Source organism: Ictidomys tridecemlineatus, chromosome 12 (assembly GCF_052094955.1).
Source record: "Ictidomys tridecemlineatus isolate mIctTri1 chromosome 12, mIctTri1.hap1, whole genome shotgun sequence".
Lineage (NCBI taxonomy): Eukaryota > Metazoa > Chordata > Mammalia > Rodentia > Sciuridae > Ictidomys > Ictidomys tridecemlineatus.
In genome coordinates, this window is record NC_135488.1 from 11,004,777 (window position 1) to 11,029,028 (window position 24,252).

The following is a 24,252-nucleotide window of genomic DNA, read 5'->3' on the forward strand; positions in this document are numbered from 1 at the left end:
CCATCTCCTTAGCCTAATCATGGCTGGGCTAGGTCACTGATGGCTGTCCACCTGCTCAGCCTTGTCACTCTGGCACCTGTGACACCAGTCCCCGTGATCCACAGGATGTGGTGACCAAGGACAGGCACAGTTAAACACTGGCCTCTGCAGGTAGAAGGCACCGGGCAGGCCATTTTCAGCTTCCTTTCAGCTCATGTGGTGGATTTCAAATCTGAAAGGAATTTTCCTCACATTCCTTCAGCTCCCAGGGTTTTTCTCTGGGGTGAAGAATTGATGTATGTTGAGTTCTGAGTTATACTAGTGTGTTTTCTCAGTTTTACCAAATTCAAAGAGTTGCTCTAGAGTTAGGCACAATGGCATGCACCTGTAGTCCCACACACTGAGGCAGGAGGATTGCTGGAATTCAAGACCAGCATGGGCAAAACAGCAGGATCCCATCTCAAAACAAAAATCTTAATAATACTAACTTCTAGCATGGTAGACTAGGAGCTTGATAGACCCACTTGCCTAAAAGGTGACTGTTCTACAAATTATCCAGTATAACAAAGAGCAGAAGAGCCAGCAGAGGCTCCCCACATGGTCCACATTCCAGGGTTGTAACCAGCAGGGGGAGCTCTCTGGCTTCTGAAGGGATGGCTCCACCCCCGACACACATACCCCAAGGTTCTCTCCAGTATGAATTCTCTGATGTGTAATAAGGGGTGACCCCTGATGACCGCTTGCCACATCCACACCTCCATCTTTCAAAGGGTATATGGCTTTGGGATTTTTATTTTATTTGTTTTGATACTGGGGATGAAACCTAGGGCCTCACATATGCTTCATAAACTTTAGGATATTTTAAATATAAGATTTAAAGGGACTTTTTTAGATGGGAATTTTAGATTAGAAATAAAGTACAAGTGTACTTTAGGTTAATGATTGGTTAGGAGACTTAGAGTCTGGTTACGTAGCTTGGCATTAGTTAATAAGAATATAACATATCTCGGGAAAAATAGTAAATCCTGGGAAAATCTGAAAAATGTAAATTAGTGACGTATTTTATTAATGATTCTGTACTTTTAATAATTACACAACTGAAGGTCATATCCTGGAAAAATGTAAATTAATGTTACATTTTTTTGTACCCCCAATCATGGTTAAGGAAATGTCATGTCTCGGCAAAGTTTTAAATTATATAATCAATGACGTATTCTGAATCTATAATGATGAGAAAAATTGTAATAAAAGATGACCCAGAGAAAGCTGCATCTCTCTCTGGAGATTGCTCCAATGGAACGACTCCTGTCTCATCTTTTCGCCGATGCCACTCATCGTTCAGGATTCCCTGGACCCCACTAGGGCAGGACCCCGGGAAGAATGCATTTGGATTCACTGTACACTATTGCAACACAAATTTCATTTACCTAATTGGACATGATGTAGCATTGCACCCTATGTTACTCATCCATGTACCTGGGGGAATAATGTCCATCTCATTCCACCATCTATCCTGCCCCATACATCCTTCCCTCTCCTCCCTCCCATTTGATCAAAATTTCTCCATTTCTCACATTCCCCCCCATTTTGGATCAGCATCTAGTTCTTAAGAGAGAACATTCAGCCTCTGGGTTTATGGGATTGGCTTACTTCACTTAGCATGATAGTCTCCATTCATTTACCTGCAAATGGTATCATTATATTTTCTTTTAATGCTGAACATTAGTCCATTGTGTTTATATAGGATAATATTTTTGTATCCACAGCAGAACATCTAGGTTGCTTCCACAGTTTAGCTATAGTGAATTGAGTTGCTATAAACATTGATGTGGCTGCCTTTCTACAGTATGCTGATATTAAGTCCTTTGGATATAGACCGAGGAGTGGGGTAGTTGGGCCAAATGGTGGTTCTAATCCAAGTTTTCTAAGGAACAATAGAGTTTTGAACTGGCTGTTGGTCACCTGGTGGTACTCCATGGGGTCCTCCAAGCCTGGCTTGCATCTGCCTCCCCCCATCCTCTGGGATGAGCCAGATGCTCAATCGTGTCATCTGCAGTAAATGGCTTTCCTATGTCCTGTTCCTCATCAGCTTGCAGTGCTGGGTCTGCCCCCAAGATGGAACTGAGCAGTGGATGCACAGGCATTGCTCCAATGTCCTGCTACCTCCTGACATGGAAAGAACATCTCAGAGGCTTGTTGTATATCCACCCTCACCCCTGCCTTTCTTTTTAATAACTTTATTTATTTATTTATTTATTTATTTATGTGGTGCTGAAGATTGAACCCAGGGCCTTGCACATGTGAGGTGAGTGCTCTACCTCTGAGCCATAACCCCATCCCCTACCCCTGCTTTTGCTATCTCTCATTGAAGTCTTAAGTGACCTCATTCCACTCATTCTAACAAGCCTTTAGACATTCCCCATCTCCAAAACAAGAACTTTTCTCCTCTGATGGATACCCCTCATTCAACACCCACATCTGCAAGTTCCTGCAAAGATAAAAAAATTAGGTGCTATACTAAAATTCTCAGAACAGATGCTCTAGCATTGAAAATGCTGCAGAGACAACTTGGCTACACCATGAACAAGCTCTGCCATTGACTTCAGGTCCTTCCCTGCTAGGAAAGGAGGCCAAGTGCTATCCAGATGCAGCTAATAGAATTATCTCTGTTCTCTGGCTTTGATTCTTCAGAATCAACCACACACACACATTCTCTCTCTCTCTCTCTCTCTCTCTCTCTCTCTCTCTCTCTCTCTCTCTCTCTCTCTCTCTCTTTCTCTCTCTCTCTCTGAAATACAATTTGGACCATGGCACACATATCAATATGGTAAATACTAATTATTTACAGAAGAAGGTTCTAGACCATGTGTTTGCTTGATGTGATTGTTTTTATTATTTTCTCAAGAGGCTAGGAGCAAAGAGGATCCTGTGGCTGTCCTCCTTAAAATCTTCCATGGCTCTTCCTTTCTGGCAAGTCTCATGGGTTGTTCAGCCAGGAAGGGGAATGAATTTGGAGGCCAGAGCTAAGGACAGCCCAGCCTGTAAAATCAGATTTGGTGTTTTCTGGCACAGTTTGGAACACTGACACCTGAGCCCAAAGATCTGTCCAGAGAGAAAATTTTGAAAACACTTGTTTTTACACATAAAAGGCACATCTTCATGGAAAGATTAAAGGAAGGAAATGTGACTTATAATTACTGCTAAGCATCTGTTAGCAGTTGTGTATACTAATATGGCCCATGAAGAAGGCCAATTTTATGCCCTGTTTCCAAACCTCATACACACACACACACACACACACAAATTCTAACAATTAAAACATTCATGACACCTATCAAATAATTGTGAAAATGGGTAAAATTATATGTATACAAAAAAATTTCAGAATACACTGCTGTTCAGAGCTTGTCAGAAACGCTGCCACTCAGATGTGCTGGAGTTTTGCACTGACAGAAGCCACATTTGAAACAAGCCCCGAGGCCATACCTGAACACACCCAAGCTCATGTGCTTGTACTCCACACTGGGTTCCTCATCTTGGCGCCCTTGGCCCATCAGGCCATATCCTTCTTAGTCTGTAGAGGTCTTCCTCATGCAGTGTAGACATTCAGCAGCACCCATGGCCTCTACCTGAGTTTTGCACCAGCACCCCAGACTTGTGATAACTCAAAAGGTCTCTAGGCATTGTCAAATGACTCGAGGGGAGGGGGAAAGTCACCTGTGTTGAGGGAGCCCTGCCTGGCCTGGACCAGGCTCTCAATGAACATCAGTGGAGAAAGGCATTGCAGTGCCCATGAGGACATGAGGACAACAGCAGAAGCCCTCTGTCTCAGGGGCTTGAATTTGCTGTGGATCCTGTATGTTCTGCAAAGGGACCCCAGCTTCCTAGATCCGATTCTATTAGAAGGTGTCCTTGCAAATGTGGCAACTGGGCAAAATTAGACGGGCCCTCAGGTAGATCTAAAGGCATGCTGTAACCAACAGTCAATCAACACACGCTTAGAAAATCATGGAAAGACTAAAGGTGGGGGCGGGGAGCTTCACAGACGCTGTGTGTTTTCTTCCTCTACTTCTAGGATTCTCTCTACCCACCTCCTGAAGTCAGTCATACAACTATCCCCATTTCAGATATGCAAACACTGAGGTCCCAAGAGGTTACAGAACATGCCCAAGGTCATTGTCCAGTAAGCAGTAAAAGTGTTCTTCTCATGCTGGTCTCTGATTCCAAACCCATACCTGCCTTTCTTCCCAGGGAACTTCCTGGTCTGCACACAGGGATTACATGCCTTAAGATTGGGAGGACAATCCTAATTTCAAACCTTCTACCTCACGTTATGCTGAAGACCATCCTTAGCAGCAGAGCACGTGTCTTATTTGGCTTAAAAACTCCATCTCTGGTAGTAATGAGATCTCTCTGCCACAGCCCTGCCACACAGCCATTTGGGACCACAGGAGTGTAGAGAAAGAGTGACCACAGGAGTGTGGAAAAAGAGGACATAATTCAGGAAAGCGAAATACGAAGAAGCAAGAGCTGAATATAGTAGAACAGCCAGGATCAGCAGACAGAGCCCAGCTGAGAGGCCTAGAGAAGGGCTGGGGCGAGCAAGAGAATTCCACGGGTATTGATGAAGCTCTGCTGTGTGCCTGGCACTATGCTGAGAAGTAGACGCTGCACTGAGCACAGTCTCTGACCTTGCCCTGCTAAAGATCCCAGTCTGGGGATTCAAAGCTGGATGACATTGTTCAGCACTATGCCATTTCTTCATACCCCAGCTGACCTCCAGCCCCCAACACCATGGCCCATTTGCCTACAGTGAAGGCCAGCAACATCTTCCCGTCATGGCTGACAGGAGTGGGTGGAGAACACCCCAGCTCTCTCACCCTTAGGAGGGCTTCTACTAGTAGCATGATCTACATGGACCCCCAGTACTCCTTATCAGGATTGTGCTTAGTCACTCAGTGGCAACAACTGGCTGGTACACCCTGTCTTCCAGTTCCTAATCACTTCCTGTTCCCACCTGGAGTTTTCTAGACTCACCTCCCAAGAAAACTACTTGCTAACAAATCTGGATCACAGAGTCTCCACACTTTCCCTCAGGGAAGCCAGAGCATGAAAGAAGGTTCTAGAAAGATATACAGTGATCCCAGTCTATCTGGCCATTTTGTGCCTGAATTTATAGTACTCCTTGGCTGCTCTGATTGCCCTGATAGGTTTAGGAGAAAAGACAAGCCATATTTTGGGATGTAAAATGCATTCAGGCCGAGACACTTTCACAGAACCTACCAAGTAGGAGTAGAATCTCATGAAATTTTAAGTACAACAGAATGCCAAATGACTACTCATTCCAGTGAAGACATGCTGCAAATAAGACAGAGAACACGTGCTGCAAACAAGACTTAGAAAAGTGTCCTCAGAGAAGATTCTGTCATTCTGCATTTGCTTCTGAAAGTTGAAGCACACAGTTCTAATGAGCCCAGGAAGAGGTTGATACCCAGTTGAGTTGGCATATGATGTGCCAGAGCTCAGGACTTCAGGGCTGCTGTCAGGTGGTTCCCGGGCTCTTCTGGTCCTCACCTTCACTCAGTGTCTTTTTGTTGGTGATGTAGTTCAGCAATGGATTACTGGCCCAGAGACTTGTTCAGTATTGCTCAGTAGGAGCAAAACACTGTCACCAGTTGTAGGTAGTCAACTCCAGGTGAGAAACTTGATAGATGTTAATGCTCACGGCTTCACACCAGCAACCTGCCCCTCAGTGATCATGCTCTCTAAAATATACACCATGCTAAATTGTGTGGAAGCATTCTAGGTCTAGCCAAACCACACGATCTTTCAAAAACAGCCCAATAACATTTAGAGGATTCACTCTCCAAAGCAAGCTTGCCAATGCCTGAGCGCCCACACACTCGATTGGCGCCAACCTCACCTCCTTTTAGAATGCACACATCCACCAAGATACCACTGCCTGTGGTGGTTGAGCGGCCTTTCCAATGGACAAGGTGGATGTGAATGTAACACGTGAATGAATTAGCATTTAACAACAACTGGAAGAAAATAATCCATTGTCTAAGATATGATGATGGAGCTGCTCTGTGATCTAGACCATCCCCCTCTCCTGCATCCTCTATATTTTCCTCTGCCTCGATGGACCTCCAACTGAGCCCAGAAAGATGTGTCCTTTCTAGTCAGAAGCCCTGTCATGGCTTCCATTTCCAGGCCCTGATTCCTGGTTAACTGCAGCCAGAGCTCGCTGTCAAGGTAGTCTCTTCAGATCCCTTCCCTACCCAAACCATAGTGTGGGCTCTGGCCCCACCCTTACTCTCTACACCACCATTCCACATTATGGTCTTCCTGTTCCTCTCTGTGACCCAGGACTGCCCATGACCGACCCCACCCAAGAACAAGCTGTTGAACCAGGTGCCATCAAAGGGAAGAAATGACCAGAGATGGCTAACTTGAAGATTTCACAGAATAGTTCATGAGACAAAAAATATCCTGAACCAGTGAAATGACATAAGAGGAAGTCAATGAATTCTAACCTCAAGGGCAAATCCTACAGTACACTGGCTCTCAAATTCAGCTACACACTGGAGCCACCTGGGAGCTGTGCATAGTACTGACCGCTGGACCACCCACTGGCCCTGGGCTGATGGAATGGCTCTGGGCTAAGATGGGACACTGGGGTTTGTAAATTACCAGTTGAGTATAATATAAAGCAAACTTTGAGAACATTGCTTTTTTCCCCACATGAAGAACTGTGTGCATACAGATGCAGAAGTACACAAATCTGCAGCATAAACCTCCTTGAGGGCCATAGATTAAATGCACTGCAGTCACCAGCATCCTGGCTAGGAACACCACCAGCCTCCTATTTCCACCTTCCAGGTGATTGCAGCCCTGCTATCCAAGCATGGAGGAGTCCTCCCTGGTGAGAAATTTCAGTGTGCAGAATGGAGAGCACTCTCTCCTGGGAGTCCTGCTTTGACAATAAGTGCACTGGAGAAGTTGAAATCAAGTGGGAGGCACATGGGCAGGCTTCCTGGATGAGGCCCTATTGAAAGGAGGATGAAATCTGAGGAGTGGACCAGAGAGAGGAAAGATGGGAAGTACAGCAAGTACATTCAGAGCCGAGGTCAGGCCCAAAATACAATGTTGGCTGACAAGAGAGCCCTTGCACCAGGATCAACAATTTTAAGAAGGCAATGAGGAGTGCCTGAAAAGATCAATTCCAAAAAATTCCATGGAAACCCACTCATCACACCTTTCTGAAAACACTGGAAATGTAGGTTTCATGCAAGGAACTCTGGGTGACAGATGGCAAAGTTTGCCAAATGCAAACATGCCTACCAGCTCTGAGAAGCCATTCTCATTCACGCTGCTTCAACCAGGGAAAATCCCCAGGTGCTCACTGAGAACAAGTTAGCTTGTGCCACTTGAAGCTGCTTCAACAAACAGCTTCACTTCTGCACTTCTAAGCTGTTCTCCTCAAGAGCTTTCAGAGCACAGTTCAGGCATGAAACACGAAGGGTGCCGGAAGGAGTTCTCTTGAATCTAGCATCACCAACTTTCAGGAAAAAAGAGGACCAGCTGAGAAGATCAGTTCTCCAAAGTCTCACTGACATCCATTTGTCACACTTGTTTACAACATTCACTTGAAGTGCAGGTGCCCACATGAGTGAACAGTTTTTTTATCATTGGCACAGAGGCTTCAATGTGTAAGCATGCCTGTCACCTGTAAGAAGCAGTTTTGAATTCTTCTAGGTCCACAGAAAAAAAAATAGCATGTGCTCACTTACAACAAAGTTAATCAACAAAGCAAATTGAAACTGCTTGCAGCAAACAGCTTCCATTCTCCCATTCCCTAGCTATTTTTAGGAATAGCATCCAGAGTCCAATTCCAACTCAATATAAAATGTGTGCTCCCAAGGAAGCCTGTATAATTGACATCACCCAACTTGGGAAGGCAAGGGGAATGCTGAGAAGATCAGTTCTTCAAAACTCCTACTTTTTCAGAAAACTCATTGAAAGGCAGGATACCCACTTGCAGCCATCAGTGGTTGACAGATGGCACAGAGGCTTCAATGTGAAACCGTGAATGCCAATCATTACAAGTGCTTCTGACACACTCTAGTGCAACCTGGGACACCCCAAAGTGCTCAACGAGAACACACTTTGTTCCTGCAAGTGGAAGCAGCTTGCATGAACTGTTTCAATCAGGAAATTCCAAGCTCTTCTCAGCAAGCACATTCAGAGCACAGTTTTGGCCCAATAGAAAAAGGGTCCTAGCAAGAGGGTCCCACACCTACGATCACCTTCATAAGGTAGCTTCCCATCTTCTGTGTGGAAGTGGGTTTCTCCTTGGCCCTTATGCTGTGGAGGAGACCACTAGGAGCTAAGCTTCATGCAGGACCATCTGACCTGGACTTTTTGCAAGCCCTATGAAGCCCTCACACAAGCTCAAATGCTACAGGACTCTGCAGACCAGTCCATGCAACAGTAGACACTCATTCATTGTCTAGAGTCTACAGGTTCCTAAATGCATGGCATTCATTATCATCAAATGCACAATTTTGATCAAAAACCATCACAGTAGATCAGGTAACAAATCATCACAGTAGATCAGGTAACAAAAACATATATATTTTAAAATAATAATATATTAGTGGGAACAACAAATACAGGATAGAGTAACAACTGTGTTACTAAACAAGGTCAAAGACAATGGCAAACTATACATTCAAACTTTGAAGCAAATAGTAATCAATGTAAATATTCATGGGCTGCCTCAGCCCCGCCCAGGCACACAGCAGCAGAATGGTTTTGCAAGCATCCTCAGGAGGGCTGGAGCCTTCTTTGCAGGACGAGAGGGAGGTTGAGGCTGGATCCACTCATCATTCTTTTGGGAGAGGCTCCTTTTCCTCAGCACGAAGTTGGGTTTTGTGTGAGGGTTCTTTGCGTAAAATACGTTGGCCTGCGCTGGAATCCTCAGCTCTGGGGAGAGAGGGGTGTACAAAATAAAGTGGCTCAGGAGGTGCTCCCTGGGACACCCCAACATCTGAGAGCCTGTGCCAGAAACGAACTGAGCCACACACCTGAGAGCTCTCCAATTCAGCACCAATACCAACAAGACAGCCTCCACAGTCCTCCCTGAGGAAAAACTAGGCAGAGCACTTCAACAGACCTAATATCTGTTATTACCAAAGGCTTTGGACTCCAAAACATCCCAGGTCCTCTTGCATCTGCCAAAGCACACCACTAGGGTTTGCATCTGAAATCTCCCAAAAAGGCTCTTGTGCCGAAGATTCAGACCCTACATGAACCATCTTCACAGGTGGGTTTGGAGGGAAGCATTGGATGGTGAGTCCTCTGATGTCAACATGAAATTCTCATTCAAGATAAATCCACTACTGGGGGGTGGGAGGGACTGGAAGAAAGGTTGAGCATGGTTGGAGGAAGACCTAAACAGGGGTGCACCCTGTGCAACAGTACCTTGTCCCTGTTGGCTCCACTGAATCCTCATTCTCCAAGTAGAGGTCCTCCTTCTCCTCTCTGTCTTTCTCTCTCTCCCTCTCTCCCAGCCTTGTTCTCTCTCTCCCAGTCTATGCCTTTGTGGCAAGGGCTGAGGAGCTCTCCACTGCCACACACTAGAGCTTTATGGACAGCCTCAGTGCACAACCAAAGAGAAAGTTGTGAAACCCAGAGAAAAGGCCTAGGATTCTCAAGTATGGCCACAGTGAGGACAGGCTGACCAGCACGGATACCACATTAGAACCACGCTTCTGCGTTGGTGGAGCCTGCCTCTATGTGAACCAGGCTTCTGAGAATGGAGGCCACATTCCAAATGCTGCCCTCCTGAGAACAATGATTCCAAAGACCAGCAAAGGGACTGCTTCCCTCCGACATGGTGTATGGCCCAGTGGTGCCATGACCTTGAGTGAGGGAATACAACAGCCAGCTTCTCCTTCCTCTGAACACCTCTTTACTGTCTCCCTCCTCTAACCTAAAGCCTGTTCTCCATCCCTTCTGGGTTGGATGTGGGGATCTCTGCTATGAATTTCTTAGGCTACCAAGGCCCCAGACAAACTTCCTCTTCCATAGACATGAAGCAAGGAGAGTGATTGGGACACTCCCCTCTGCCTCCCCTCCCCTCCCCCAGGGCAGCCCAGCTGAAGGATAGGAGAGGTCAGCATAGAGGCTTGTCCCCAGCAAAAGCAGCTCACAGCATCGGGGAGAGTTGGTGCCACTTGCGTGTTGGGGGTGGGGAACGAAGCGAGTCCCCCGTCCTGTCCCGCCTGGCCCCCCTCCTGGGCCTGTACCAAGGGAAAGCACCATGAACAGTTGAAGTCCAGGGAGCAGACCACACAAGGGCAGTCTAGGGTGAGCTCAGAAGGCACAGGCCACAGGATGTGAAGCACAGGAGAATTCAGCTTTGAGCCACCAAACTTTTGGGGGATGATAAAGAAACCAAGTTGGTCTGGAGATGCAGCTCATAGTAGAGAGCTTGCTGCAAATGTGCCAGGCCCCGGATTCCATCCCCAGACCCCAGCTCCTCACACGACATGCTCACCTGCCCCCCCACACACTCACACACAACACACGGGCACACTCACACGTACAAAAAAGTGCCCGACCAAGTTCCTGGCGCAGGCTCTCAGGAGCTGACATTCAAACCAGGCCTCTGTGCCCCTTTGCCACGTCTCCTCCTCCTGGAGGCCCCACATGGGAGTCTCTGGGCCTCTGTGACGTGCTGGGTGCAGGGGACAGGACAAAGCTGAGCCTGTGCAGATGAAGCTCAGAGACCCTGGGACATCTGACCCCTGGGGCATCCACTCAGGAACTGTGTAGTGCAGGCCCAGTGCTGCCTGCGATGCCCAGGGGAGCACACGTGCCCTCTGAGAGGCCAGCTCTCCTTTGGCAGCCAGCCCAGCCTCTGACCCACCTTTGCACCTGCTGGTCTCACTGTCAGCCACCTGACCCCTCCCTCCTGACTTCAGGAAGCCTATTACACTGAGCAGTCTTCCACCCCCCACCCCAGGATCCTGCGGCTATGCTCCTTACACACTGGTGGGAGAGGTGCCCAGAGGGTGCAAATGCTCAGCTGGCACAGCTCTCTGGGCCACAGGCCTCAAAGATAGCAGCCACAGCTCCCCTTGCTGTGCTGCTCTGGTGCTGGCACACCCTGGATAGCACTGGTGCTCACAGTCACCCCAGCGGGTAAGGAAGGAAGCTGCCCTGGTGGCCTCCAGCGCCCACGCTGGACAGGGACAGTGCTGAAGGCAGACACTCGGGGGTGTCTCAAGAAATCACTGGTCCTAAAGACACCGCTTCTGGGTTTCCCTCGGAAATGTCTGAACTGACCCAACAGTCACCAGTCCCGAGTGGCAATCAGGAAACCGGAAACGCAGATGTATTCTAAGAATAAGTCACACACCTGATCCCAAGGCAGCGAGTGACAGTGGACACTCAAGCCCAATAACACCGTTTCTCCTAGGTTCACATCGAAATGACCACAGTTGGGTGGGATTGGGTTAGATTAGACACATTTCCAGTCTTTTCCATCTGTGTTCTCATGCAGCTCCTGAGAGTTGGGAAGCACCGACGGCTTGTGTCTCTGTCTGCAGGGAGTGCTGGTCTCTCCCCGGGGAGGAAGACTGTCCCCTCCCTGAGGGCAGAGACCGGCTGGCCCGTGCGTCTGCCGTGCGTCTGCTGAGGATGGTGGGTGCCCCCACCCGAGCACCGAGGAAGAACGCAGGGGAGGATGAGGCTGAGAGCAGAGGCCAGTCCCCAGGACGGGGGACATGGAGGGCAGCCCCTTGTCCAAAGTGACTTCTGAGGCTCCTGCGGGGCCCGGGAACCGGCAGTTCAGAGTAAAACCCGAGCAGGTCGGACACACACACCCAGCGCTCCCTGCCCAGGATGGAAGCCGAGGCCTCTCTCTCTCTCAGAGGCACCTGACCTGCCTCCAACCCCTTTCCCCAGGGCAGCGACTGCTCCAGTCCCCACCAGGGCTGCAGGCAGGGTCTTCCGCCCCCTCTGCCACGGCCAGCAGCAGCTCTGCTCCCTCACCCACAGCCAGGCCTGCACCGCACCCCCCCCCCCGTTCCCGCCCACGGCACCCCCTCCCTCCAGGCAGCTGAAGGTCTGACACTGTCACTCCTCCTGAACTGACAATGACGGCAGAGCTGGTGGCATGGTTTCTCCTGAGCACCTCTGTACTCTCATCGTGACAAAATCCTCGAGCCCCAGGAGCCGTCGCTGTGGGTAGGATTGAGAGCACGGAGCAGGGAGCCAGGCTGAAGAGCCAGCCTCTATCTGGGGCAGGAGAGCACCCAAGCCTGAGGCTGCGAGCGCGTTCTTGGATCTCCGTGCGCAGCCGGGCACAACCCGTGACTCGATGAAACAGGGGCACTGTGCCACGGCAACACACTTTCCGTCCACAGACACCCCAGCGTCTCCTAGTGCCAGACCCTCCATGGCACTGCCCACAGGGACGCTCGGCCGGGACCCTGCACTCTGCTCCAGGGCAGAACAGGAGCCTTGCACCAAGGTCCTGTGCGTTCCCAACCAACACAGCCCCTGCTCTCACAGCCAGGTTCACGTTCCTGCTGCTGCTGCCGCAGTGGCGACCCCTTCGAGCTGCCCCAGAGGTCACAGGCCAGCAGAGTCAGGGAGCAGCGTGACTTCCCTAGGACAATGGGCAGCAGAGCCCATTGGCTCAGGGAACTGCCCACAGGGCTGGCAAAGACGGGAAGGCAGACAGGTGGGGTCCCGCCTGGCCCCCCTCCTGGGCCTGTACCAAGGGAAAGCACCATGAACAGTTGAAGTCCAGGGAGCAGACCACACAAGGGCAGTCTAGGGTGAGCTCAGAAGGCACAGGCCACAGGATGTGAAGCACAGGAGAATTCAGCTTTGAGCCACCAGACTTTTGGGGGATGATAAAGAAACCAAGTTGGTCTGGAGATGCAGCTCGTAGTAGAGAGCTTGCTGCAAATGTGCCAGGCCCCGGATTCCATCCCTAGACCACAGGGGAAAAAAGAAAAAAAAAAGGTGTGGCCTTTTCCAGAGCTCCCACCTGGACACAGATGCAGACGGCCCTGATTCCTCTCTCTGGGCCTCCCGTCCAGCTGTCGGAACTCCTAGGTCCTCTGCAGACACACGACTTGGGGCACACTGTGCTCCCCTGGGGCTCCTCTGGTTTTACTGTTAATATTCACCAACTTTAAGATCCCAGGGACCAATGGTAGGATCCTGGTCCTGTCATCTGTCATTGGAGGAGCTCTTGGCCAGCAGGTGGGGGAGGGGTGGCATAGCGCTCAGGCCACTTCTCTGTGCCTGCCTGTCCTAGTTACCTCGGGCCATCGACAATCAGGCAGGTGCCAAGCTCCCCAGCAGCAGGACAGGCCCGTCTTTGCCTGAGTCCTGGAGGGGCTTTGGCGATCTGGCACTGAAGCAGCACCCACCACCCCTGGTTGGTTATGGTGGGGTTCAGGTCGTGGCCCTGACGAGGGGTAGCAGCTGCCCTCCTCCACCTGGGTCTGGCCACAGCCCCGACAGGGATGGAATCCAGAGGGCCCAGGGCACCCTGAAGTCCTGACTCTGCCATGGGCACACTCCGGCCCGACTTGCTGCTCGCAGCATTTTAACTGAGAGTTAATCTGAGTTATGTAACCACCACTCCCCACTCGGTGGCCTCATGAGTCACCAGTCCCTTTGAATTCCTGGAAGGGGTCTCCCAGGAACAAAGAGCAGGGTCAGGCACACCCTGTTTGTCTGCTCTGGCCCCAGCGAGCCCCTGCTCCCACCTTCCCCTCCTGTCTGACTGGCACTGGGCAGGAGCAGCCCTCTCAAGCCAGACTTCAAATGTGGAAATCTAGATCAAGGATATATTTGGCTTTCCAAGCTAATCTTTACATCAATTTGGTCTCTACTGACTTGTAACCCTTTGAAGAAAACTTGGCAGCTCCATATTTAAAGCAGATGACTCCAACGCCACCCCCGGGAGGAGCCCTGGCTCTCTGGGCTCCATGCAGACTGCAGCTGAGCTCTGGGCCCACCCACCTCATGGGGACCCAGGGAGCAGCTTTCTTCCACACCCTCCAGGTGTCTGGTGGGCTCCCACCCAGGCTCAGGGGCACAGGGCACAGGGGGCACAGAGCCACATCTTCCACATGCCTAGTTTGTGTCAGAGACAGAGGCTGGGACCAGGGTGATGTGTCTGGGGTGGGGCACGGCCATCCCCAGAGCCACCCCTGCCAGAAGGCTGAGGCACACAGAGGGGAAAGCAAGCTGATCCTTCTCCAGGGACCCACAGACAGACGCCCCAGGGAGGCGCAGAGCTATCTCAGCTCAGCTCCTGTGCTGCCTGGCCTGCTTCGCTCTCCAATGCACAGAGGCAAAGGACGAAGTGATTAAAATAAATAGACAACAGAGACCAGAGGCGGCTGGGAGGGGTCCACCCCCCCCCCTGCTCCCCAGCAGGACCGCAGATCCCCAACAAGGGCCGAGCTTAAGGAGGACGGACTCATGTTGCTGAAGATTTGAGCTGCCTCCTAAATTTGTGATTTATTCGAGCATTATTGTCCCTGATGGGTGTCACAGAGGCTGACACTACACAGATTCCAGTGGCAATCAATTTAGTAGCAGCAGCTGGAAGTCGGCACCAGCCAGGATTCACCGGGGGCGCGGCACTGTGGACAGAGTGTTGGACTCCATCCGTCGGGCTCTTCAGCTCCAGCTGCTGGGGGACTTTAGTCAGGGACAGTGTGAGCCAGCTCCGCGGGTCCCTGCGGGAGGCCCGGGCACATGACAGCAGGCACACTGAGGACTTGAGGAACCGAATTATATGGTTAGACATGCCCGGGGCCCAGAGAGAAAGAGGCAGTGGAGCCTCGGGGGTGAGAAGAGACGAGTAACCCCGAGGCACACAGCCTGGGAGTGAGCACGGGCCCTCTGCAAGGGGTCGCAGTCCTGAGCAGGCTGGGATGGACGTGGGAAGCTCCGCTTGCCACCAGGCAGCCAAACTCAGAACTCGGGGTAGCCTGCTGAGTAAGCACACCCTCTGGGCTGCTGCTCCAGAGTCTCCTTCAAGGGCTGCCCTTCCCTGTGCTGGGAAGTAGCTTTGCATTTGGATGCAATTAGCACCACCACCACCAAAAAAAAAAAAAAAAAAAACAACCAGAAAAGTAGATCGATTAGACTCCATCTGCTTCTCTCTCCTAAAAAGTCAAGGCTCCAAGTACAGCTCAGCTCCAACACAAAAGGAAATAACCAAGCCCAGACTTCGCCTTGGAGCTGAGAAGCCCCTCCCCCAGGTTAAAGGAGACTCTTCCAGGCAGAGCTTGCACTGTCTTCTGTGGCCTCCACGGGAGGTTCAGCCTCTACCTGTCCGAATCAGCCTCCAAGCTCGGTAGCAAGATGCTCAGTGCTCACCTGGAGAGCCAGGCAGCAAACCTGCAAGCAGAGGCCCAGGGCTTTCTGGAAAGGAAAAGTGCACCTCCAGATCATGAGCAAGAAACCCTTGTTCCCAGCCCCTGTGCCTCCAGAGAGATGTGCAGCCACCAGACCCCCTGGCTCAGGCCTCTCACCCTAGCCAGGAGTCGGCACTAGCAAATATGACCGAGAGCTCTGCCATCAAGATCGTGGAGAGGTGACGGCTCATCCGTAGAGGCACATTTACAGAATATCTCCCGTGCTCACATTGATGGGGAAAAACTAAAGGTCATACTTCAAAATCACCAACAGAACTATTTCTGAAAGCAAAACCTCAGGAAGCTCTTAGGTGGGGATGCTGTAAAGGAATTGTTTTAGAGAATTTTGAATCAAAAGAGAGGTTTCTGTGCATAATATTTGTTCTCCTCTTCCCTTATCAAAATGTATTCATCTTTCAATCTAGTAACTTAGCAATAAAAAAAAAAAAAAGCCTGAGCCTGTTCAAGTAAGTTGCCATCAGCAACCTAGTGGCAGGAGGCAGCTCCGGAAGCATTCAGGAGCTAAAGGCGACTGCCGGGCAGGGTGGAGAACTGTTTGGTCATTCACCAGGCCCATGGGGTCTGGCAGAGACCCGGGACAATCCAGAGCTGAAGCGCATACTGCAGGCTGGCAGGGCACCTGGATCCGGGTCATCTGGGCAAAGCTGTCCTTGCTCCCTTTTGCCGACACCCCAAGCCCAAACCTTATCTAGCCCAAGCACACCAATCAGTTGATCCAGGCCCAGCAACAACCAGCACCTCACAGGATCAGCTTCATGATTAACCTCTTAAATCCCACTGCCACAATTAAGTCCCGTGGACAGGCAAAGGGATGCCAATGAGAACATTTGACAATTTTCATGAGATGTGTTAAACAGCATTTACCCCTGCGTGCCAAATCGACTCATAAATCAAGGGTAGCTAGAAAACCCTTGGCAGGCTAGTCCCCTTTCCATTTCTCAAAATCAGGACGCGCACTCGTCCTCCCTCCCTTTGCCCCACTCCCCCCAGCTTCACGCCAAGTGGGGGCGGCGGAGGCAGCCTGTTCTAGCAACTGCTGACCCCCTTCAGCCCCATCGTGGGAGCGCAGTGCATCCCAGTGGACAAACTCGAGTACCGCAAGCAGGTTTTCTCCGCCTCCACCTTAAGTCCTCTTGGCTCTGGGCTCCATCCCGGACCCCAAAGCACCAGCTCTGCAGGAGACCCTGGCTGGAGCGAGAGGGGTAGAAGATAGCTCTAAAGGGGACAAGTGCGTTCTGGTTGGCCCTGGGGCCCCCAAAGCAGGGGCCGATGGAGTCAGAGTACCCGGGTGGGTGGGCAAAGTTTGCTGAGAAGGGTCCTTCTGAAAGCTCCCGTCACAGTGTCTGGGCTAGAACCCTGTTTGAGCGGGCCCTGGAGTCGGGGACACAGACCAGCACCCTGGCTCACCCACGCGGAGTGTGTGCATGTGAGTGGTTCGGAAGGCTGCCTGCTGTTGCTCCCCCAGAACCCGGGGCTCTCCAGTCTCAGTTGCCCGCCAGCTGTGTGCGACAGTCCGCTCGGAGGTCACCCAAACACAGCTGGGTCGTCAGCTGGGATCCTAGGAGGCTCCGGTTCAGTCCCGGGCCAGAGGAAGAGAGAAGGGCGGGTGGAGCGGCTGGTTCAGCTTTCCTCCGACTCCACCTGCAGCGCTCTCCCCGGGAGCCAGGAGCGCTGGCTTTCCCTAGAAGCCCCGTTTCTGCGCCCGCCGCCGCGCCCAGCAGCCCATGCCTCGCCCTGGGCTCCGGAGAGGAGGCGCGCTGGGGCGGCCGGCCAGGACACTGCGCTGCTGGCGCCGGCAACTGCGGGCGCACCCGGCCAGCTCCGCTGCCCAGGTTGTTGGGGCGAACGCCGCTGCCCGGACCCTGGGACACAAGGGATCTAGGAAAACCGGCCGCTCCCTGCGGGGCCGCGGGGCTCTGGTCTCCAAGCGGCCGCCCTACCGCCCCGGTGCGCCCAGCTGGCCGCTTTCGGGAAGCGCGCGCGGGGGGGGGGGGGTGTCTCTTTATTTGCAACATGGAGGAAAGCGCTGCTTCAGCCCAGCCCGTCACCCACGCACCCACACGCACCGTGTTGTCAGCCGGGTTGCTCACCTGAGTCCTAAAAGATGTTGAATCCACATGGTCACGTTTCGGGGAGCAGAGCCTCAGACCTTGCTCGCCCCGGCCATCTGCGCGGCGCCCGCGCCCGCTCGCTTCAGTCGCGGTCCCGTGGCGCCGGTCTCCGGCTCTCGGTCCGCCGCCGCCCGCCGGCCGCGGGGAGCACAGCGAGTCAGAGCGCGGCCGCGCGGGGCTCCATGCCGGCCGGCGCGCCGCCGCCGTTGGGGCGCATGGCTCAAGCGGGCCGGCCCGCGGGGACGCACATCCTCTGGCCGGGGCGCGGGGCTGTGGCCCCCTCCAGGGGCGACACAGCGAAGGTGGCGGCGAGGCGGGGCGCGTTCCGGTGCTGTAGCTGCGAAGCGAGAGTCTGAAAAGGCGCGGCTTCGCCCTCCCGGGCGGCGGGGAAGAGGCCGGCGGCCCCGCCACGAGCGGTACGAGTCTCGCGGTGCGCGGCTTTGCCTCCAGCCGGAGCCCGGCGCCGAAGAGTCGGCGTTGACCGCTGATTTGGACGACTGTCACTCCGGCGGACGAGAGTCCGCTCACTCGCCTCAGGGTCAGGGGGCTCGGTCCAGGGCTCCGCCGCCCACCGGCGCTGCTCAAGTTGCCCGGGAGCTCCGTCTGAGCGCTCGCTCTGCAGACGGCCGCGGCCCGGAGGCTGGCAAGAGGCGGGCAAGGGAGGCGCGCGGAGCGAGGGCGCCGTGGAGCGCGGGGCGTGGGGACGCGCGGCGGCGGCGCCGCGAGGAGGAGGCGCGCGGGGATCCCGGGGCCCCGCCGCCCGCGCCCACCGCGCCCTCCGCAGAGCCGCCAGCGCCGCTCGGCCGCCTCCCTCGCGCGTCTGCCTCTCCGCGCGCTCGCCCCCGCCTCCTCGAGCCGGTCCCAACTCAGCCCACCCGGCCGGGCTCACGTCACCCGCCTTACCCGCCCCTCGAACAGGAGGCCGAGCCCCTGGCCGGCCCCGGCTCTAGTTCACCACCACGCCTCGCTGTAGCGCTGCTCGCCGCGGGGGTCTGTGCCCAGCCTGGGCGACTCTGCCGGGGGGCCTGGGTCTCCCCCGTTCCCATTCCTGGCCTTGTCCCGGTCCCCACCTTGGAAAGGCTCGAGAGAGGCCGCAGGCTCCGATTGGACCGCTGGCGACGCCGGATGGTGTTGCCACGGTAACCGCATGGCATGCGAAGCAGTTACAGTTCCGACCCGGTTAGGAGTACGCCCAGTGGACTCAGAGCGCTGATTAAAATGTCCTCCTGATTAAAGGCGTCCTCGAGGCTGATTAAAGGCGTCCTCGAGGGAGGACTGACGCGTGGAGCGGGGAGCGGGGGCTGTGCGAAAAGTTTCCTTCCGCGGGAGCTGACCGAGCGAGCGCTGCGCAGAAGGCTGCCGAGGAGGCTGGGTTGGGTCCTGCTAGCGATTCGTTCTAGGGCTGCGTGTGCCGCCGACTCGCTGAGTTCCTGGTTGGAGCTTTAGTGTTTCTGACCCGATTATCCAACAGTCCCTGGGCAGCCCTCCTGGCTCTCCAGCAGCTGCTGCCTGGCCAGGCCCCAACTCTGGAGCCACCAAGAGTTCCAGGGAACCTGGGCCTCCTCGACTCTCCACCAGTTCCTTCCCCACCCCAGGGCTTCCTTGGTGTCTACCCCAGGGAGCTGTATCTGCAAGAGTGTGAGTAGAGGCTGACAGCTTCTGAGGGTCCCTTCTGTCAGAGATAACCGTCCATTGAAGGCCGGATCTGCCAGCTCCTCGAACTGTTTGGACAGAGCCTACTTCCAACTCTCCATGTTGCTGGGGGAAATACAAAATCAGGAATCTCAGAAATCAAGGCTGAGCACGGAAACATGCAGTAGAGGAGAAGCCAGACGAGGACCACAAGGAGAGTCTAGCTAGGGCCTCCCCCTGCGCTCCCGCACACAGGAGGGATCGGTCAGCACAGCCTGCTTTGCAGGTGAGGCCTCCCTGGGAGGGGCAGCCAGTGGGCAGGCAGAGCCAGGCCAGCTGGGCTGGGACTTGTCATATCCCAGGAGGCCTCTCACCCAGAGGCTTCCAGCCTGCATCCAGCCGGAAGGAGGGACCCACCTGCTGCCCTACCAAGATTTCTAGGAAGTGGCGGGTGACATTGAAGCATGCTGGGAGGAGCCTGGACATGGGTAGACCAGGTGCACATTTACTGACTGGAGTCCTGGGTCCATTATCTTCACCTCCCAGACCCTCAGTCTCCCCGTCTGTAAGATGGTTTCCTATTTCCTTCGACATAGGGATTTTTGCAAGGACTGAAGGAGTTGACCTCCCACACAGTGTGACTGTTATGGTCTGTGTGCCAGTCACCCCAGACAGACAGCGGTGAGTCAGCACTTTGTGTGCCCAGATCTCCCGGGTCTTCTTCCCCCAGAACCCTCATCTGAAGGGATTCTATTAAGCGGCCAGGGAGACAAGGAGGTCCTGCCAAGAACAAGCTGGACCCAGGGGCACCAGCAGAGGCTCAGTGCCCGCACTGCTGCCACCTAGCGGTGGCAGAAGCCGGGTGCTGCACTGACAGGCCTTTTCTGCAGCTGGAATATAATATGGTCCCGGAAGAGCGGGGCTTGACAGTCTGGGGCCAGCTGGGCTGGGAGAGGGCAGGCTTGACTGGGTCTGTGCTGGGGACCCCGTCCACAGCCTCATGGAAGCTGCTAGCCTGTTTCAGAACATTTTAAGTGCACAGATTACAACACACAAGATCATAGACACTGACATCAAAATGAATTATCAAAAGATCAGCCTAGCGGGCGGGGTGCAGCTCAGGGGTGGTGTGTGTGCACAGCATGCGAGAGAGGCCCTGGGTTCCATCCCCAGCAGGGCCCAGGAAGATTAAGGGCACACACTTGCGGAGGGCAGTGAGCTTTCCTCTTTATTAATGCATTAAATAAGCAATTGGCAGATCCCAAAATACCACAGTTTTGATGCCAAGATGAGTGGAGATACCTGCAGGTCCTGTAGTATCTTGTGGAGATGGCCGTGGTTTCGAGGTCAGACTGTCACGAGTACTGTCCCGCCACTGTCATCTGTCACTCACACTTAGGGAAGGACATGATCGAGTTCACTGAGGTTAGCAAAAATAAAGATGCTGTTATCCCCCAAACAAGCTTAAACAGGCCCCTTGAATTCCACGCCCAGGTCCTGGGGGTCCCCGGAATAAGGAGATAACAGATGAAGTGTTTTTCTGGGACCAACAACAGGGACAAGTGGCAGCAGGAGTCACCACGGGATGGCGGCGAGGAAGGACCGCACCGTGGCTGGCGGCTCCTCCACTGCTGGGCAGGTGGGGAGGACTGGCTGGACCTTCCCGAGGTAGCTCTCGGCCAGCTGTCCTCGAGGCAGTGCCCACCGACTCGATGACCACATGGCCATTTGTTTTATATATTGTGAAATGAAAAACACAACCTGGGGATATGCGTCCCCCATGCACACACACACGCATGCTCCCTCTCGACGCACATGCACACCACATGCCTTCACACGCACGCATGCACCCTTGATCACACCCACCCGCTTCCGCGGGCACAAAGGCCAGCTGCTCAGAGGACCCGGCATGCCAGGCAGCCTGCAGCTCCGCTGGCCCGTCTGGCTGGCCGTGCCCACCTGGGAGACATCACGCCAGGCCCACCGTCCACCGTGGCAGGGTGGGCCGGTCGCCTCATCTCTGGCCTTCCTATTTTCTCGACAAAGGAGCTGGCCGGCCCCACGGGAGGCCCTCCCCGAGGCTCTCCGAGGCCATTTACCTAATGGCCTTCACAGACTCGACTATTTTTAAAACCCATCCAAAGCCAAATTGAGCTGCCATTGTTCATTTTTCTCTCAAGGAGGTAAATGTGGCTTAAGCATGACGTTTGATTAAGTAGCAGAGTTTTGGGTTTTAAATGGGAGGGAATTGCTGATTAAAATTATTACGAGTTTCTTTACAGCCTCCGCGCTGACGCGCTGACGTCTCCCCGGCCTCTCCTGCTTGCTTTCCCTCCCGGGGAGGCTGCTGCTGGGGGCTTGGGGGCCTGCCCTTGGCTGGGTCACAGGTGAGAGCAAGGAGCTGAGAGAGCCCCCGCAGAAAGCAGCCGACCAGGACAACCACCCCACAGCCCAGGGCCACCCGAGGGGCCCACTCCAGGCCCTGCGACCTGCCGGAGTCCACCTGGGGGAGAGGGAGGCCCAGGGGCCGCTGCTGGCTCTGGGTGGCGGTGGACTCCCACGCAGCAGGTAGGAGGGCTGCCCGAGGACTCCGTCTGGCCCTGGCCACAGGGAGGTTCTCCTTTCCAGGCTTTCCCAGGTCTGGGTTGAGGGGCGAAGAGGAGGACCCATCCGCCTGGTGAAGTTGGGGGCACAATTTGAAAGTGGTTCTCTGGCCCCAGGTGGCCTGCTGGAGAGGTGCTGGGCAGGAAGCTGGAGGGAGAGGGTACGTCCCAGCAGAGGCCGGGCAGAGGAAGACAGGGAAGCCTAGTTGGAGGCTGAGGAATCCCAAGGAGGGGCCACAGGGACTTTCTCATACCTGTGACAAGGACCCAGATCTAGGGCTCCTGCTGGAGTTACGGTCTGTCCACTTCACAGTCTTCCAGGACTTCAACTTTCCTGTGCTACAGCAGGGGGGCAGGGTCTTGACCGTGGACAGCAGCAGGGGACAACAGCAGTGGTAGAAGGCTCCAAGAGGGACTAGGATATGTGACCAGGCAGGAAGGCCGAGGGGGGAAGGGCCCCCTGGAGCTGGGGACAGCAGGGAGGTGGACTGCACACCGTTCTCGGTTGGGCTCTGGGCAGATTATTAGGCTATAAGTGGCGGTGAGCATCCATGGCCTTCACTCCACTGTGACGTCCACTGGAAGTGGAGGGGGGCATAGGCACTCTGGCACTGACCCAGATGAGGGCCTGGAGGAAAGACCCCTAAGAGGACCCCTGGGAACAGGCATGACCTGTCAGAGGAGGGCGGAGAGGAGGCCAAGGGGCCGTGGCTGGCTCTCAGCAGAGGGTGAGGGAGGCCCACAGGGTCCGGAGACCCTCGGCTGCAGGCAGAAAAGGCAGAGTGTGCCCAGAGTCTGCACTATCGATCTCTCCTGGATCAGCTCATGAACCACACAGGTCAGCAAGGACCGGATTATGTTGTATCAACAAACACGCCCAGAGCCGGGCGGTGTCGCTCAGCCAGGCCCGTGGCATGGGCATGGCAACAGCCATCGACAGCCCGTCGGCCTTGCCCTTGGTGTCTTCGTCTGAGCCAGACCTGGAGGAGCTTCCTCGCTGAACACTGGGTCACTCACACAGCCAAGGACAGGCGTCAGGAGATGGCCCTGCTGGGAGGGGTGTGCCACTGCTGCACATCTCGGTGGCCAAAGCAAGTCACTTGGCCAACCAGTGCTGGTGGGTGAGGAAGGAAACCTTGCCCCAGGTGGGACAGGCAGCTCTGGGGACAGCCGTGCTGGCTTCATGCTCCCCAACGCCAGCAACTCGCAGCAGAATCTCTGTCTTCTCCCGGAGCCGCTCAGCATGGGATCTGTGGGAGGGAAGTTCTCCTCAGGGGCTGAGCTGAGACCTTCTTCTGCCTGCAGCCCCGACAGAGACCCTGAGAACCCAAAGCTGGGGGATTCCAGAACAGAGCTCACCTCTGCCCAGGTGCCTGCCTGCCATGCAGGAGAGCAGAGACAGATGGTCAGGGCAGTGGGCATGGGGTGAGTGGTCCACCTCTAGCTCTGAGATGGCCAGCACTTTGCTTCTATCTAGGGAGGAAGCTGAGACCAGTCAGGAAAAGACCATCACCATCCTCATCTCCACCACCATTGTCCTGTCTCCTCCATCATCACCACCACCATCACCTCCATCACCACCATCACCAACACCATCATCCTCACCTCCATTAATACTCTCACCTCCATCACCACCACTATCAATTATCCTCACCCCCCAATCTCCATCACCATCACTATTCTCACCTTCATCACCACCTCCATCACTACCACCATCCATCATTAATATCATCACCATCATCACCACCACCATCACCTCCATTACCCTCATGCCCATCACCATTATCGTCCTCACCTCCATCACTACCAGTGTCCATCACCAACACCAACATCCCCATTACCCTCACTTCCATCAACACTACCATCCTCACCTCTATCATGTCCATCACTACCACCACATCCTCACCTCCATCAGCTCCATTATCACCATCACCACTACCCTTACCTCCATCACCACCACCATCACCCCCACCTCCATTATCACTTTCACCTCCATCACCAGCACTATCAATTATCCTCACCACGCTCATCTCCGTTACCATCACCATCCTCACCTCCATCACCACTTTCATCACTACCACTATCCATCACTATCACCACCACTATCACCCCCATTACTCTCACCTCCACCAACACCACCATCCTCACCTCTATCACCTCCATCACTACCACCACATCCTCACCTCCATCACTACCACCACATCCTCACCTCCATCACCACCACCACATTCTCACCTCCATCACTACCACCACATCCTCACCTCCATCACTACCACCACATCCTCACTTCCATCACCACCACCATCACCACATCCTCACCTCCGTCACCACCACATCACCACCATCCTCACCTCCATCACCACCACCATCACCACCATCCTCACCTCCGTCACCACCCCATCATCCTTACCCACATCATCATTATCATCACCATCATCAATT

At 54.0% G+C, this 24,252-nt stretch overlaps 2 protein-coding genes across 5 annotated transcripts in view; both read right to left on the reverse strand.

The window, feature by feature from the left end:
- LOC144369022 (small ribosomal subunit protein uS5m-like) overlaps positions 1 to 18,739 on the reverse strand; it is a 55,781-nt gene extending 37,042 nt beyond the window's left edge. For all 4 annotated transcript variants that reach the window (XM_078028089.1, XM_078028090.1, XM_078028092.1 and 1 more), the window contains exon 1: positions 18,646 to 18,739. In XM_078028089.1, the coding sequence (XP_077884215.1) occupies positions 18,646 to 18,724 (79 nt within the window). In that variant the 5' untranslated portion in view covers positions 18,725 to 18,739. The remainder of the gene's footprint in view (positions 1 to 18,645) is intronic.
- On the reverse strand, positions 8,832 to 18,621 carry LOC144369491 (uncharacterized). Its single transcript, XM_078029777.1, has 3 exons — positions 18,588 to 18,621; positions 17,555 to 18,505; positions 8,832 to 8,967 (listed from the first exon to the last, which is right to left on the reverse strand). Exons 1-2 carry the CDS (start codon positions 18,619 to 18,621, stop codon positions 17,796 to 17,798), a joined length of 744 nt encoding a protein of 247 aa, XP_077885903.1. The 3' UTR covers positions 8,832 to 8,967; positions 17,555 to 17,795.
- Positions 18,740 to 24,252: the final 5,513 nt, after the last annotated feature.